The following is a 17,607-nucleotide window of genomic DNA, read 5'->3' on the forward strand; positions in this document are numbered from 1 at the left end:
GATTGAAGCTGACCAAGAGTACTGCATATGTTGAAAATCAAAGTGCTTATAAAGTGGGCTACCCTTAAGAAAACATTACTTTATCTTTTGAGCCAATTTTTATTTTCAGTGTGTTAGTTTCTAAGATATTATGCAACCATGTCTATATTATTTCTGTCTTTACATGAAAGAAGTAAATTAAAACGAATAGCAGTGATTTATGTTTTTAAATCATAGGAGTAGTAGAAAATCAGCTCAATTTTCTAGATCTTTTATTTCCCCTCCCCATTTTGGGCAAAAATCATGAGCAAAGAAACTCAGCGTTCACGTTTTTGACAGCTCACAATCTTATTATCAGTCCATCCCCCCCCCCCCCCATTTCCCTGCTGCCGTCCGAGCTCAGCAATTTTTCACTTAGTTGCCCTGATCACATCGTTGCTTTCCTACAGGTTGTTTTTTTTACAAAACCGCCAGAATTATGTTTTTATAATGTATGTCAGACCGTGTCACATGCTGCTGGATTTTTATTACACTTAGAATAAGAGCCAGAGCCCTTTCTACTGCCCCTGGAGATCTGTCTGGCTCTTTACATTTCTCATCCTCTTCTGCTTACACTCCCTGTGCCCATCCCACCCCCTTGTGTACTCTAGTTACCTCCCAGTTCTTCAGTAACTGGCTTGACCCAGAAGGTGGCCTGGCACTTGGCATTTCCACTTCCTGGATTGCTTCTGCACCAATCTTATCAGCCTTGCCTTCTTGTCTTTACTGACTCATCTTAAAAACTACCTTCGGCTGGGGCACCTGGATGGCTCAGTGGGTTAAGGCCTCTGCCTTCGGCTCAGGTCATGATCCCAGGACCCTGGGATTGAGCCCTGCATCTGGCTCTCTGCTCAGCAGGGAGCCTGCTTCCTCCCGTCTCTCTCTGCCTGCCTCTCTGCCTACTTGTGATCTCTGTCTGTCAAATAAATAAATAAAATCTTAAAAAAAAAAAAAAAAAAACCTATCTTCGGAAAGATCACCCAGCCCAAGGCAGCTCCTAGCCTTCTACTAGGCTATCACTCCGCTTTGTTTTCATTTATCATTTAAGTGACAAATACTTACTGAGCACCCACTTTGTGACAATAAAGTTCCTGCCCTTAAGGGAGATGTCACTGCAGTCAAGGGGGTTTGTCAATAATCATCACTACCAGGTGCCCATACCCTGACCCAGTGACATAAAAGGAGCAGAAGATCCATGATGCCATTATTTCTGCCGGCATTAGTGAAGAGAACTTTCAGGGAGCTCATTCTTTCTCACACTTTTACTGTTTATTTCTGCAAGGTACCTCTGCAACCGGAGAACGGTCGAGGTGCATGTGGCACAAAGAACACAGCCATAAGGCTCTAGCAACCTCCGCCACCAATTTACTATGCACATTCTTGAGCAACCCACATTGTCTACTTTTTGCATTAATTTTGTCACTTGTAAAATGAGGTAGTCCTATCCCTTTCACGAGGTCCTTGAGCGAATGCATTATGAAAGTACTTGATAAATAGAGCACTAGTCAAATGTCCCATTCAGGTGAGTATCAGATATTGCCTGTAGATTTCTTTCAATTTGTGGACACTTTTCTCCTCTCCTCCCAAGGGAGCTTCTTAAATATGTGTCTCTGTTTACTTGTCCTTTGGGTAAACAACGCTGAATAAAATTTAGCTTGTCTCTGGTGGCCATATTTTATTTTGATTCTATCCTAACAGCATTAATTTTTTGTTCTTCTGCAGTACTTTGGAAGTTTGCTTGTCATTTTCTGTGTGGAACTGGCTTGTGGTGTTTGGACATATGAGCAGGAAATTATGGTGAGTTGAAAGTGGGGTATAGTCACGGTCTGGAACAATACTCAGTTCAGCCTTTTGAATCATATACTTTGGAGTTATTTAGGCACATGATTGTGATTTTGAATGGTTTTTTGTTTATTTGTTTGTTTGTTTAAGTAGGCTCCAAGCCCAGAGGGGAGCCCAAAGTGAGGGTCAAATTCATGACTAGGAGATCAAGACCTGAGCCTAGATCAAAAGTCAGAGGCTCAATTCACTGAGGCACCCAGTGCCTCTAATTTGAATGTTTATCCTGTATAATAACAATGCTGGTCCCAGTATTTCTGAAAATGAACACTTTCTTGTCTGTGTCTAAAGCATAGTTCCAAATCATAATTTGTATAATTTTATTTGCTGTACTATATGTCTTTAATTCCACAGGTTGCTAAAACATCGATGTAATAGACCAGAAATAATACATGTCCTAAAATAATTTTTTCAACTTCTGAGTATATAATAGGAAAGTTATGCGTTCACAACAAGAACTGGGAAAGCTTGAAAATCTACATGTAAGCCTCATAAAATGCCCACCTCAGCTGTATTCTGATGACTAGGAAGCATGAATTTTCTGTTCCCAAAAAGCTGAGCCAAATTCCTTGAAGAAGAAGTATATTTGAAGAGTTGCTGTGTGTTTACTTCAGCCTCAAAACACTCTGACAGTTTGAGACTTGGCTACATGAAAACAGCTCTTAGGCATTTTTCTCTTTCATTTTAGGAATTGAAATCAACTTTCAGAGCGATGTGAGAACGAGCAAGGATAGGGGATTTTACCAGTCCCGTTGGGTGTATCACTTGCTCCTCACCTCCGCTCACACAGGGCGTGATGACTTTCTTAATGTTTGCCCGCTTCACAGGTGACAGTTGGTGCATCTATCACCCGTGAAGTTGAGCCCCTTTGCATGTCTGTTTGCTGGCTGCTCCCACCGTGGCAGGCCAGGTTTGTCCCCTCCAAGCACCACAGAGTAATTCTGTTTTGGGAAGGTGATGTTTTTCAGCAAGTTCTCGGACAGTTTACAGGACAGAATCAGAATAGAGGGGAAGGCATAGGAAGAAGGGGTAGGGACAAGGCATTCACATTTGTGACAAGTTCCCCAGATGAACCTTTGACATTTGAACGTGTAGAAGCTTTCAAGAAGAGAGGGAGATCATTTTGTATTTGTTTCAGAGAGGCATTTCAGTACTGAAAGTGAAGTCCTTTCGGTACCAGTACCGATACTGTGGTGGATCTCTTACTGTATTGTGAGACTGTTTTGAATGCTAAGCGGTAATTACAGACTAATGAGTACTTTGCATACTCTAATTAGCATGTAAATGATGCTTGGGCGCTGCCACCCATCTAAACCTGCCCGAAAACACTCCTGCTTCCCATCCATGTCTGACAACTCTTAGTAAGAAGAGAGAATTTTTGATTTTTTTTTTCTATTAAAAATTGAAAAGTCAGGGCAGGTTCTGACTAGTTTAATAAAGTTAAAAGCTTTCGTCAGAATGAAATCTCCTGTTAAAAGAGGAATGTTCTTGCTGTCTTTGAGAATCATATTTTCACTCCATCCCTAGAAACATCATATATTTCGGGGAGTGAAAGAGTAGTTGGTGGCTCCAGACTCCCTTTCTGGGTTTCATTGATAAAGAGACGGTCGCTTCTAAATTTTTTTGTTTTCAGGAAGTAGGTGTATCTCCTTGACATTCAAGCAATAGATAGTAGTCCTAGAATTAGTCCCTAATCCTTCGCCACAGCTTTTCCTTATGTTCTTTTTGATAATTAAAAGGGATTTAGAGGGGCGCCTGGGTGGCTCAGTGGGTTAAAGCCTCTGCTTCGGCTCAGGCCATGATCCCAGGATCCTGGGATCGAGCCCCGAATCGGGCTCTCTGCTCAGCAGGGAGCCTGTTTCCTCCTCTCTCTCTCTGCCTGCCTCTCTGCCTACTTGTGATCTCTGTCTGTCAAATAAATGAATAAAATCTTTTAAAAAAAAGGGATTTAGAAATGAATTTATTTTCTATGGATTGTGAAATGGTTTGTATAGCTCTTATGTCATATCATTATTTTATTTTTTTAAGATTTTTTAATTTATTTGACAGACAGAGATCACAAGAAGGCAGAGAGGCAGGCAGAGAGAGAGAGGAGGAGGAAACAGGCTCCCTGCAGAGCAGAGAGCCCAATGCGGGGCTCGATCCCAGGACCCTGGGATCATGACCGGAGCCAAAGGCAGAGGCTTTAACCCACTGAACCCCCCAGATGCCCCTGTCATATCATTATTTGTTAAATCTCCCAAGTTATAACAAATATGAAATGAATTAATTTAAGGGATTTGAAAGGAAATGTTTTGATTCTAATATAATCTAATTCTAGAAGATACTTCCTTCTATTCAGTTAGGGAGCCATCTCCCGGGTGTCATGGTGGTACTAAATGGATACACGCTGCCATTTCAGTTGAGTGCATACACCACTGTTTGCTTACGTAAATCTCCGCCATTAAGTCACCTGGAGAAAGCAAGGGCTGTTGGGGCTGTTTCCAAGGGAAATGTGGAAAATGGTTCTTTGGAAGAAAAGTTTGTCAGAATTTTTTTATTGCTTTTGCACTAATGGCAGTGTGAATGAAAAGTGCCATTAAAGTTTATTAGCTGCCAACTTTTGCAGAACCCAGCCTTTGCATAGAATGGGCTTTGTGCTCTTAGCTGTTCCATGCAAGAAGCCAGTAAGTGTGTGTTTTCCTTCATGGCCAAATCACAGTACTTTGTGCCAGAACCTCAGTGATCTCCTCTGTTTTTTGCTATATTTGGTCTCACATCAATTGTGGTTACAAGAGGGAAAAACTTATATTTACTTTGTAAAATAAAATTTATAATAAGACTATTCTAATAACCAAATCAAGAGATTTGACATCAGTCTGTTTCCCATTATTTCTGTTGTTTATACGTGGTCACCTCCTATTCATGATTCTTTCTTCAGAAAAATCTGTCAATAAGATTAACTGTTTCAGATTATAGACTTCTAGAGATTTACTTCATTTCCAATTTTATATACTCAAAGAGATATGAAATAATAACTTCTAGTGAGTAGCTTGAATTTTGGTTTAGTTCCCTGAATTTTGTTGAAACCATGTGAACATGAAGTACACACAGTCAGGCTAAAGGAGCAAAGTTGTGTGCCCAAGTGTTACCATGTTTTCTTTTGTACGTACATTTCCAAGTAATAAAAAAGAGAATTAACAAAGGAAAACAATAAAAAACTTTTGTGGTCAGGAATTTTTAAGCTACTTCTACTGATACTGCTATTTTTAAAATAAGATTGCAAAATAGTCCTAATCTTAAGTTAGTGTCAGGCTTGCTTGGCTAAGCCTGGTCTGTATTACCACATACATCAGATATGGATATCTGTCCAGTTTCCCAGTTACGCATTCTAAACATAATACCACATGTGTGGTGAGACGAGGATGTGTATGCGTCAGTTTCCCCCCAGGGCACTGGAGATAAAGCACCACGTGATGCGCTGACTGGATTTTCGGCCAAATGTTGTGTTGTGTACCTTAAGCTCTGCCATGATTAAACGCTCTGTTAAGGGAGACAGTGCTCGGTGACGTGGGACTAGAAGCACAAAAAGTGCTTTAATTTGTGAGGTATTCTTCCTAAATTTCTAGCATGCATCCAAAATCCAATTTGGGGAAAGATATTTGCACACTTATTCCAGAACGAGGCATGGCTTGAGCTGAATTCTTTCCCTTCTTAATTCTTATCCCTTTATTTTTGGTACTATAATCTGCAGTCACTTCCTTTTTTAGGAAGATTTCATGTATTTATTTGAGAGAGAGAGAGCAGGAACATGGAGAGAGGCAGAGGGAGAAGCAGACTCCCAGCTGAGCAGGGAGCAGGACATGGAGCTCCATCTCAGGACCATCCCAGGACTATCCCAGGACTCCAGGATCATGACCTGAGTCGAAGGCAGATGCTTAACTGATTGAGCCACACAGGCCCCCCAGCAGTCCCTTCAAAGACTGACTCCATAGCATTATGGAATCAGATCCAAGGGCATTTCTGGGCAGGGATAATTTGTTACGAGGAGCTCTTCAGCCAAACATGTAGGACATACAGTAAACCACTTGTTTTGTGATTTCCTTCAGCTTGACATTGGCATTAAATGATTTTATTTTTTTTCTTTGCTTAATGTAAAGAACTTCCTCATTTACTGCAAACATCTACACATAGAGATTGTTTCATAAGTAGCTAATAACCTTGAGCTTAATTTAGGCCGCAAACAAATACAAATTTTAAAATAGTATTTCTTAATTGCAATACATTCCAATATGCGTATGAGTGGGTGAGCGATTATTTTTGTGAATATGGGAATGTTTGTAGTCTGAATGTGTGTGTTTGTATGTTCCAGTTGTGATATTTTGTTTGTTATCTCCAGGTCCCGGTTCAGTGGTCAGACATGGTCACTTTGAAAGCCAGAATGACAAATTATGGCTTACCTAGATACCGGTGGCTTACTCACGCTTGGAATTTTTTCCAGAGAGAAGTAAGTGCTACAACTTCTGAGGTAGAGGGTATGGAATAAATGGCATACTTTCAAAAAACAAATGTTCAAAGCTTTGGATTTGGTCATTTTCTCTGCGCTGAAAAGTTAAGCCTGTGATTCAGTTACCACTGATGTAATTCTTTATTGAGAAATTCCTTAAGTGACACCATGCCCTGCTTTTCTTCCTATGTGTACCATTTCCCCTTCATTTCACGTGGTCCACGTATATTTTAAGAATTTCTTAAAAGCCATTTTGCTAAACTACTGTGAAATTTCCTCTTTCTGAGCGTTTCTTGATAAATATCCAAGTTTTATTTGAGGAGATAAGTTTTCATGACTTTTAGAGCTGTCTTTATTTTAAACAGTTACAATTTTTTTTAAAATACTGGCTCTCGTTTGTGATTAAGCATCAGTATATCATTAAAAGTATGAGTTTTCTAGTCAGAAAGATCTTGGTTCAGATTCTGGCTCTGTAGCTTACTAGTCCATGAACTTCTATAATTTCCTTAGCTTCTTTCAGCCTCAGTCTCCTCATCTGTAAACTAGGGATAAGACCAGTACTTGCCTCCTTGGGTTTTTGAAAAGATTAAATGGGATTGTGAGTTTGATCTCATTTAGCTTACGGTTATTGAGGATAGCATGATAAAGCATAGGTTCTTTTTGCTTTCTTCCTAACTTCCATAGAGCCCTGCATGCACTTATCTTCTCAAACACAGACTATATATAGATTTTTAAAATCTGGTGACTTGACGTTCACCACTGGTATGGCTTCAAACCAAGCTCTTCTCCCAAGCAGTTTCCTTGTGATTGGAGATTCCTGGGTGACCAAGTATACCTGTTTCTTTCACATCATTTTTGAGCGGAGCCACAAGACATGTGAGAGTCAGTGTCTTATAGGATGGATATCCAACTCTCTGCCCAGTTACTCTATCTGGGATATGGGCAGAGGTTTCAGTCCAGGATAATGGCCAAATCTGGCTCTTTGTGTTACAGTTGTTGAGATGGTGAAAATTATCATTGTAACACAGATTTCCTATTTATTTAAATGCTTCCTGGCTTTGTTTGTTTACCGTTCATTTGTACTAAAAACAACATGAAGGGAAGATAGGTGAGACATTAGGGAATTTATAGTAAGCTGTGTTCAGCTATTGTCCTGGATAGAAACTGCTCAGATTTTCTTTATTTTCTGGGATTTCTGATGTAGACCATGATAATCCAGGTTAAAACAACAAAGGAAGTTTTTTTTCAAGGGGCTCCATCTAGATAGACAATGTATAACATTGCAAATGATAGTATGTATGTTTTTAGCTTTATCGTGAGGTAAGTTCCCTCCTCCATATCATAAACCTATTTCACACAAAGGGAGGATGATGACCTCTGGGCACCCTGAACGAATTTTTTAAAGCCTCTTGTGCTAGTGTGTCAGGGCTGTGGCCAAAATAAGTGATCACAGACTGGGTGGCTAAAGCAACAGGAATGTGTCTTCTCACAATTTGGGAAGCTAGACGTCCGAGATCAAGGTATGCAGGGCTGATTTCTTTGGAGGCCTCTCTCCTGGGCTTGTAGAGAGCAGTCTTCTCCTTGTCTGTCTTCCTTTTATATGTGTCTGTGTTCAAATTTCTTCTTCTTATAAGGACATCCATCATATGGGATTAGAGCCCATCCTTGTGACCTTGGTTTAATTTAATTACCTCTGTAAAGATCCTATCTCCAAATATGGTCACATTTTGAGAGCTAGAATTTCAACATGAATTTTGGGGGTGGGGAACACCGTTCAGCCCACAACACCTGGCTCCTGCAATAAATTGAAGAGCTAAAAGTGACTTCATCAGGCCCCAGTTGTCCTGACGACTCCTTCAGTGCACTTCTGGGCATGGACCTCACTGTCAAGGACTCTCAGATGAGCCCTAGGGATCTTTCTTTAATATCTTTCTAAAAAACCGATTTTTAAAAATGTATTTACCTGTGGTGCCTGGGTGGCTCAGTGGATTAAAGCCTCTACCTTCAGCTCAGGTCATGATCTCAGGGTCCTGGGATCTCGTCCCGCAACTCATGCATTGGGCTCTCTGCTCAGCAGGGAGCCTGCTTCCCTTCCTCTCTTTCTCTGCCTGCCTCTCTGCCTACTTGTGATCTCTGTCTGTCAAATAAATAAATAAAATCTTAAAAAAAATGTATTTACTTGTTTATTTTAACTTAATGGTTGGAGAACCAGCTTTGAAATAAATAAGCTCTGCCACAAACTAGTCTGTGGTCTCCACAAGCTGTTTGACCTGTGAAAACCTCACTTCCGCTAAAGGTTAAATGGTGGCAGTATTTTCCAATTTGACACGATGCTAGCATGAATGGCTTTATCTCATAATGTGATTTTAAAGGAGGTGGGAAAACTGCAAAGGAGATGTAGATCATGGTCATGTGTGTGGCATAGTAGTGGGTTCGCGTAGGGGAGTTATAGGGAAAATTTCACTGCCAATCTACTATTTTCTGTTGACAAAGAAAAACAACTATGTAACAAGAAAAAAATATCTCAGTGACTTATTAAAAGAAAAAAAATCTGGCACTGAACATGATATGCTTAAGTTATTTGGAAAAATCATTTCTGTGGAGCACCTCATTTCCTGATGAGGCCAGATAAATGGGCTGTTCTATTGTGGATGGAGTATGAGTTCCAAGAATTGTACTTTTGTCATCAACATAGGAAAACACATATCCTTAGGATATGAGAGAGTGTTCTCTGAGTGCAGGGACTTAAAAAGCCTGACCTGGAAATGTAGTAGTTTATGATTTTTAGAAAGTGAAGTCTTTTTAACCACATATGTTTTTTATGGATATTCAATGACTTATGTAAAATGCATGATGTTAAATTATGTTTGAGTTAATGTGTGATGTTTATGGCATGTCTGTAGCTTTTAGAGCAAGTTTATAAAAGGAAAATACTAAAAATATAAAAAATGTTTCTCTGAAAATTTTAGTATTACTCATAACACCAGTAGTTCATCATTTATAATCCTCTTAAGATGGTGTTTTCTTTTTAAAAATTAGATATTTAGGCAAATGAAAAATATGAAATCATTTTTCGTATTTTCTTTGTTTCATTTCACACAAGAAGTTCAGAATTCTCCATAGCTGATTTTAGTTAGATTTTGAAATGGTGGATTGTGATATTTTATGATACGGTGTTAATCCTGGACACAGATTGGTCTGTGGGGCTACATAATTTGTAGAGCCAGTCACTCTTGGCAAAGTTCTTCTCAGTGATTGCCCAGAGTTCTTGTTTTTGACTATATGGAAGAGTAACTCCCTCTACCCAAGGGCAGAAAATTATCATAGTTAATTATTCTGAATCTAATCTACATATGTCCTTAAGCAGTGTTTCTCAACTTTGACCAGAGAAAGTTTTTGTTAAAACTTGGTGAAATGAGACAAAAAAGAACAAAAGACAGTGTAGTTTTTCTTAAATCCAATTTCATTCAAGCTAAAGGCACATCATTTCTTTGGGATTTATGGTGAGAGAATACAATACTTTATTTCAAGACTCTCATTCAGTTAAATAAAAATGTGTTTGCTAAACCCGAGTTTGTGTCTGAAACATTTTTGAAAATCTACTGGTTAATGAATTCAAGTTGGGTCATTTTTGTGATGTGTGGTTTTGGTCAATCACTTTTTCTCCAGAGATTACAAAAACTTTTAATCTTTGAATTTGTTAAGCAGTTAAATTGGTAAGTAGGTGATACACAAACAGATTGATCAACTGTTCTTTCGTGGCCAGTTAATTGTTACTGTGCATAATGACTCTGTTGCTGTATGATCACTTATAGAGGATTGTACAGTTGAGGGAGACTCAGCCATACCTCATCTGATTTCTTGGGTTATGAGCATTATTGTTCGGAATTGTTCCACTATGGAGCCCTTTGCCACATTTCTGTCATCAATATAGAATGTACACATATCTTTAGGTGATGACAGAAGTGAGTTTTAGCTCTGGGTAGAAAAATTTAAGAAATCTAACATTTAATCTTCTGTAAGCTAAGAAAATATTTGTGTAGTTTCTGAGCCTGACCAGTCATTCTTTCGCAGTTTAAGTGCTGTGGAGTGGTGTACTTCACTGACTGGCTGGAAATGACCGAGATGGACTGGCCCCCGGATTCCTGTTGTGTTAGGGAATTCCCAGGATGTTCCAAACAGGCCCACCAGGAAGATCTCAGTGACCTTTATCAAGAGGTAAGGCCATATGTGGTTAACGTATCACGTATACGAGTTTTCTTATAATGACTTTTAAATAAAGGACCAACAACGTGGCCGTGAAATTCTCTTCTTCTAAATACAAAGACCCTTGAAATTTTTCTCTGGTATGTGGAGAAACAGGACAAAGCTAAAAATCAGTATAAAAATCCGGACCTTATCACATGTGAACAAAGGAAATTGGGAAAGACCATGTTTAGAATCAACTGGGTTTTAAACTGTATTGTCTAGAACCAGTTTCTCTTGCCTCCTAGGGATCCTTTGAAAACAGGTCCATGAGGGGTATGTAAAGAACTCTGCATATTCAGGAAGACAAGGCTGGGAGTTCCCAAACACGATATGTATTTTAAGGCCTCCACTAAAACATATATAGGGGGAAAAAATAATAAATACCGCTCTCCAGGGAAAATGCTGTCCTCTACTCTTCAGTTCCCCCTACTGGCTAATAAGGAACAGCGATGTTAGTTTTAGTTGGCAGATTGAAGGGAGTTAGATGCTCACTGGGTTTAAAATCAGTCATCACATGCCCAAGAAAGTTGCATGTCTGTGTTTTCTGGGAGAATTTATCCAAATCATCAGTTATTCCTTTATTAGCAGAAGTTCTCCTAGTCCTCCATTTTTAGTGGTGAGTTTTTGAACTTTGTTAGCAGTAGAATCTGAATTCAAACTAAAATCTAGAACTATTCCATCCAGTACAGTGGCCAGTAGTTACCCATGGCTATTTAAATCTAAATTAAATTAAATGAAAATGTCATTTCCTTAGTTGAAATAGCTACATTTCAAAGGCTTAAAGGCCACTTGAGACTAGCGGCTTCTGTATTAGGCAATGCAGATATAAGACATGGCCACGTTACAGAAAATTTCATTGCAGACTCGAGCTAGAATGGAAGGGCAAAAATGCAAATCAGATGGAAGGGAGCTCTCAGGCTGAGGGGCTGGGATCATTTCCCAGAAACATCTCCAGTCAAGCATCTGGATATCAGAAAACAGTATTGAAAACCTCTGGCTTACTATAAAATAACAACTCCTACTGCATAATATGTCATCCATACCTACACATGAGCGCGCGCGCGCACACACACACACATATATATAATATAGCTATGAAGAGTGAAACTTTAAAACAGAATGTCATGATTTATAAAACATGCATTTTTATACCTATCTCAAGACCTTAGGACATTATACATTTTTCCCTAGAAATACTATTATTGTTCAAACCATCTTTTAGGTTACCAAGATCGTTGCAGAGCTGCACAGAAATCACTTTCATTAATTTGCGGTGTGAATTATTTGAAAAAAATGGTGGATTACATACACAAATCATCCATCTTCTTTATATCTTAGATACGAGTAGCTTTTGGCTGTTAAAAAATTCGTCTCAGAGGACAAGACTGTGCCGCATTAAGCATATCCAAAATAAAGTGCTTTGGGCTCTGAAGACATGCCACAGAGAAGTGTGCCAAGTGTTTTTTAAGAGATTCAGAATTGTGTTAGTTTCCTAGGGCTGCTGTAACAAAGTGCCACCAAGTGAGTGACTTAAACAGCAGGTCTTTGTGGCTTCGTGGTCCTGAAGGCTCGAAGGCTTGAGGGCAAGGTGTCAGCAAGCTTGGCTCCCTCTGAGAGGGGTGAGGAGAATCAGTTCTGTGCCCATCTGTCAGCCTCTGGTGGTTGGATGCAATCTTTGCTCTTCCTTGGTTGTAGAAGCATCACCCCGAACTCTGCCTTCACATTCACATGGAATTCTCCCTGTTTCTGTGTGTCCCCAGATTTTACCTTCTTCCTAAGGACACCAGTCCTATTGCTTTAGGGAACTAACCTTTTGCAGTACAACTTCCACTTAATTAATTACATCTGCAATGAATCCATTTCCAAATAAGATCACATCCTGAGGTTCTGGGGGTTAGGACCTGAACATATGCATTTGAGGGAAACACAGTTCAACTTATAACAAAAATTGTTGAAACAACTGAATTACTCAGGTTGTTTATTTGAAAAGATAACCAAAGAATTATTGGGTCAATGTCTCTGAGTTCTCCGTGATTATGCTACATCTTTTCTTCTCAAAGTCTGAAATAAGGACAGTCAACTAACAAGTTCAACAGTGAAAGCCCTGTTCATTCCAGAAAACAGAAAACACAATAAAACAGTGCTTAATATTTCCAAGATATTATTAAATGCAAACATAATTGTGGATATTCAAATGTATTATAACTCACCACTAGGTTTTAAAGACACAGATGATTACAGTATAGATGTGAATGGAAACCTTTCCACTTTCCTAGTGTGAACTTTTGTTAGTTTTTAGGAATGGCAAGTCAATATGGGAAATCACTGGGCTACACCACCATATATAACAATCTCTACCTTCTTTAGTGATTAATACTGATAATATGATTACAGCTGGCATTGATCATAAGAATGGCAAAACATGAATCCGTTTACCAGATCTTCCCATAAAGTCTGAATATGGACAGAGTCACTTTGATTATACTTTGTTTAGTTGGAAAGCATTCAATTAAACATCTGATAAAATTTTCTTGCTGTAAAAATGCAATTCGTTTTTACTAGTTTGTCTTAGATTATTTCCACGAGTAGTATTTGTCCTGGAATGCCTTACTTTGGGACTGTCTATAATTGCTTATTCCATGAATTTCGAGATTGAAAGAAGCCACAGGATTGTGTGCATGCAAGTTGAGGAACCAGACTATTTGAAAGGCTTTTTCATATTTTCATCAAAAGACTTTCAGTAGCAAGCTGGCATTGTCAGTTACGAGATGTTCTGTAGACAGACTTCCCGCAGAGATGGAGGTTCATTATATCAGAGTAAGTCTGCTTTTACATTTTATAATTAATAACAGATGCTGGTATTGGTAATAATATAGTGCATAATTATATGCATAGTTGACTTACCAGTGGATCACTTAGTAGTTTTATGGCACAAGTACAATTAAATCCATCATTAAAAATAAGACTTAATTCTACTTTGCCCTGGAGAACATATGTTTCCTAATTGAAGAGTGCCCAGAGATCATCCACCTGGAAGATGAGCGGTCGAGCAGGGAGGGACAAGTGAGGGACAGCTGGAGGTATTTATGTTGCTTGTTCCGAAGTAGCAAATACTAAGGGGAGATATTTTAGATGTCTTCAAATATTTCAAAGTTCATCATTCAGAACAGGAACTAGACTTACTCATTGTTGCTCCAAGGGCCAGACGCTAGAGGAAGGAAATTTTGAATCAATAGAAGGAAGACCTTGCTCATCAAAATCCGTCCGATTGTGACACAGGTTCTCTTGTAAAATAATGAGTGTCTCATCACTAAAAATATTAAAGTCAAGGTCAGATAACCATGTCATTGGCGGGTAGAATGGGTTTTTAAATTAAAAGTGGATCTGGACTAGATGAACGTCAAGGTTCCTTTTATCTTTCCTATTCTGTAAGCTCAGAGATAAGAACTGGTTTTCTTCCTGCAATCTTTCTTCAGTAGTCTGAAATCAAGGAAATAAATCATTCGCAACCATCTGGTGGCCTGCATGGTCCCTGACCCAATAATGTTTTATGACACATTGGAAACCTGTGAAAAATGACAGAGCAGAAATAGAGCGACAATTGCACATTTTAGAAACATTCCCATCAGAAGTATTGTTGGGTTTGGTACACAGGTCCTCCAATACCTGTAATGAGCTACACGCTTGTAGAGAAGTGTAGTTGTAAAAGTCACAGATGAAACTATTTCTGATCAGCAGTTTGGTTCCATCACATTCATGAAGTCAAATGTTTTGTGAGGGCCTCCTGGGCCTCAGGTGCTGTTGTAAAGGCTGAGGATACAGCCAAGAATGTTGCAGACAAAAATCTGTCCTGCATAATTTATATTCTAGTTAGGATGATAAACATTTAGCAAGAATAAAAACAGCAACAAAAAATAATTTCAGGTAGTGGTAAAAGCATTTTAAAGATTCTAAACAGGGTCGTGTGTTTGAGGCTGGCTTTATTGGCGAGGGAGCTACTTAGGATGGTTAGGAACCCACTCTTTTAGGAAGTGACATTTGAACTGAGAGCAGTTGATGCCAAGGACGCAGCCATGCAAAGATCTGCTGAAGAATTTTTTTTTTTTTTTTTTTTTTTTTTTTTTTTTTTAACTCCAAGAAACTACAAATGCAAAATTCCACCCAGGGCTACCCTAGTGATTACTGACTACTTACTACCTTGTTCTTTGGGATTGCTTGTGGAACCACACTGTCCAAATACTAGGTGTGAGACCTGACTTCAGCAAAACATCAGACCCCAAGCTGAAGTTGCTAGAATAGAGGCCTGGGATGCGTCTCTTCTTTCTCTCACCTGCTGAGTCGTCTACCATATCGTTACTAAAGGTCTCTGTCTAGACCTGATCTGGAGTAAAAAAAAAAAAAAAAAAAACCAACAAAAAAACCAGAGAGACAGAAAAATAAAGAAGGCTAGCAGAGAGGAAGTCTTGCCTGTGGACCTATGCTCTTGTTGGACGGGCTTCAAGGGAAAGGTGATACCACTGAGATTGTTTTCAATATTTTTTGTGCATTTTTTTCTGTGACTAGGATCCATAGCTCTCACCAGCTTTTCTTGGGGTTTTTATACCTCAAAGCGTGAAGAACCAGAGTTGTGGAGATAGTTACAGTGTTTGTCACCGCAGATACGAAACGAAGCATGAACATCTCCTCAAAGGGACTGCAATGCCATTTTCCTCCTCCGTGTGCCCCTCAAGACAAATGCATGGAAGTAGACAGGTTCACAACAGGCCCTACTTCAAATGGACCAACTCAAAATGGAAAACAAAGACGAATGGAGAGTAAAGTAAAATGTGCCCCCGTAGACACATTTCTTTGTTTTGTAGTTAGAAGAAAGACCGCTATGAAAAGATACTGACTGCTTCTTCAGAAAAATGATATTCACAGCAGGTTATATGAGGGCTGGACAGAGAGACGGTTTCCACACAGCTGAGTGCCTTCAGAACACTTTCCTTTTAGACCCTTAGTCTTTGCATCTTCTGTGTGGTGTTGGGTTTGAATAGCGAATATTCTTTGATTATTCCCTTTGTGACAAATAGTTTTGCCCCAAACCATTTCTGCCTCTTTAGGTGGTGGTTTATTTCTTCTCTGAGTAACAGAAAACATCTACAAACAGGCTGAGAGAGAAGGGCAGGGAGCACGGAAGTGCAGGGGTGGGATCTCTCTGAGCCGTGGTTTACAGGACGAGGAACCCAGATGGTAACAAGTACATATAGGTCTGCAGTGGTCATAGAAGGTACAGGGACGTATAGGGATGTTGCCCGGCATCACCCCAGTTCAAGGTGGAGGCAGCTCGCAGGGAACCATGTGGGATGGCTCATTTTTTGGTGGACACCCAGAAGAGCAGAAGCGGGGCAGGGCAGAGAGTCTCAGGCAGACTCCGTGCTGAGTGTAGATCTCCACGCAGGACTCAATCTCAGGACCCTGAGATCGCAATCTGAACTGAAACCAAGGGTCGGAGGCTTAACCGACTATACCAGCCAGGCGTCCCTAGGAGGTTCAAGTTTTTGTTCTCTCTGTTGTCTGTTATCTGCTGTGTGAGCCAAGAGTCATGAATCTGTGCTGTCCTCCCACGGATGGGAAGTCTGCTCCTCCTTATCTCCTTTATACCCTGTTGTTGGCAAATGGTATTTGCTTTATATTCTATGCTCCTTTTTTTTTTTTTTTTTCTGGGCAACATCTCAGCCCTCAACGCTTTTTGTTAACACTCTTCTCCTCTGAACAGTTAGAAGGTGAGTCAATACTATATATCTGTTTTTCACACACAACATCCTAAACATAACCATTTCCTTAGCAATTCTCTGTGGTAGAGACATGACAGAGTGTTGAAGATACAAAAGGAGTTGGTGGGAGATGGGGTATCGCTTTCTGGCAAGTTCTACATAGGTATGAGATTGATGATTTTTCTCCCAGGTAACCCTGCTCTTAAACAACTAGTAGGATTCTTCTTATAGCCAAGGAAATTGCACACACACACACACACACAAACTAAACAAAATGAGGGGCGAGTGTTGAAAGAGAAGTTCAAGGCAGGTTACAAGAGGTAACAGTGTAGGGCCCCCGGCCAGGGGCTGACCAGTTGCATTAACATGAAGTTAGTCAAGTCTTCATAGTAATGATCCACATATCAGTGGCTAGAATAAGAGATAGGAACTAGATGAACCTAAATTGGGGTACAAGAAGGTGCAGACACAGGGTAGGCGATCTTTAATAACCACGGTCTTTATGTTAGAGATATGCAAGGTGAGCACATAGAGAGGCTCGTCGTTCATTGAGACAAACAGGTGCTAGTCACGTGCAGAAAATATTTGGAAGGCATGGGCCGAAGAGGGCATTGCAAGCCAAGGGGCCATGGTGCGAAGTTAGAGCTGGAACTCAGCTGGAGCACGGGGGGCGAGGAGGGCCCCCTGGCAGGGCTGGACAGGTCAGGAGGTGCGTGAGGAAGAGTCCTGTCTGCCCGGCCACTGCAGGCATTTTATGCTGAATCCTGTGAGTAGTTCCCAAACAGAAAGGCAAGCACGTTCACAAATCCGAGGCGTTATTATGAAAAGAAGGCTTAGCCCTGAGTAGTCACAGGATTCTGATTTATTAATAATGAAACTCCCTTCTCAGATAAACACACACACGACCTCCTGCCCAGATAGTAAACGGTAGGCAGCTTTCAGGCTCCGTGGTTATTTAGATGAAATATCTCCAAGAAGTTCTATTCTCGGGGTTCTTTTATATGAAGTCAAAGACACTCCCTCCTGCCTCTTGGCTGACTCCATTATCTCCTCAGCACCTGCCAGTGGGGGTCGGGTTGCCTCTGACTTGGGGTGATGTCTGTTTTATCATCCAGAGCCCTGCAGGACCTGTTAGTGCTTGGTAGGGGGAAAATCCCTTTCATCTCCGGGCTTCGCTTGATCTAATCGGGCTCCTAACCGTTCTGCCAGTTTTGCCTCAGGTATACAAATGTATTCTTCTTTTCTCTCCCTCTCTTTCCG

General features: G+C 40.1%; 1 protein-coding gene across 3 annotated transcripts in view; it reads left to right on the forward strand.

Annotated features, from left to right (window-relative positions):
* Positions 1–17,607, forward strand: part of TSPAN12 (tetraspanin 12) — a 63,319-nt gene that overhangs the window by 34,528 nt on the left and 11,184 nt on the right. For all 3 annotated transcript variants that reach the window (XM_032870619.1, XM_032870611.1, XM_032870628.1), the window contains 3 exons: positions 1,741–1,815; positions 6,236–6,343; positions 10,418–10,561. In XM_032870619.1, the coding sequence (XP_032726510.1) occupies positions 1,741–1,815; positions 6,236–6,343; positions 10,418–10,561 (327 nt within the window). The remainder of the gene's footprint in view (positions 1–1,740; positions 1,816–6,235; positions 6,344–10,417; positions 10,562–17,607) is intronic.

This window comes from Lontra canadensis, unplaced genomic scaffold (genome assembly GCF_010015895.1).
Source record: "Lontra canadensis isolate GAN:19392208 unplaced genomic scaffold, GSC_riverotter_1.0 scaffold2, whole genome shotgun sequence".
In the NCBI taxonomy this organism is placed as follows: domain Eukaryota; kingdom Metazoa; phylum Chordata; class Mammalia; order Carnivora; family Mustelidae; genus Lontra; species Lontra canadensis.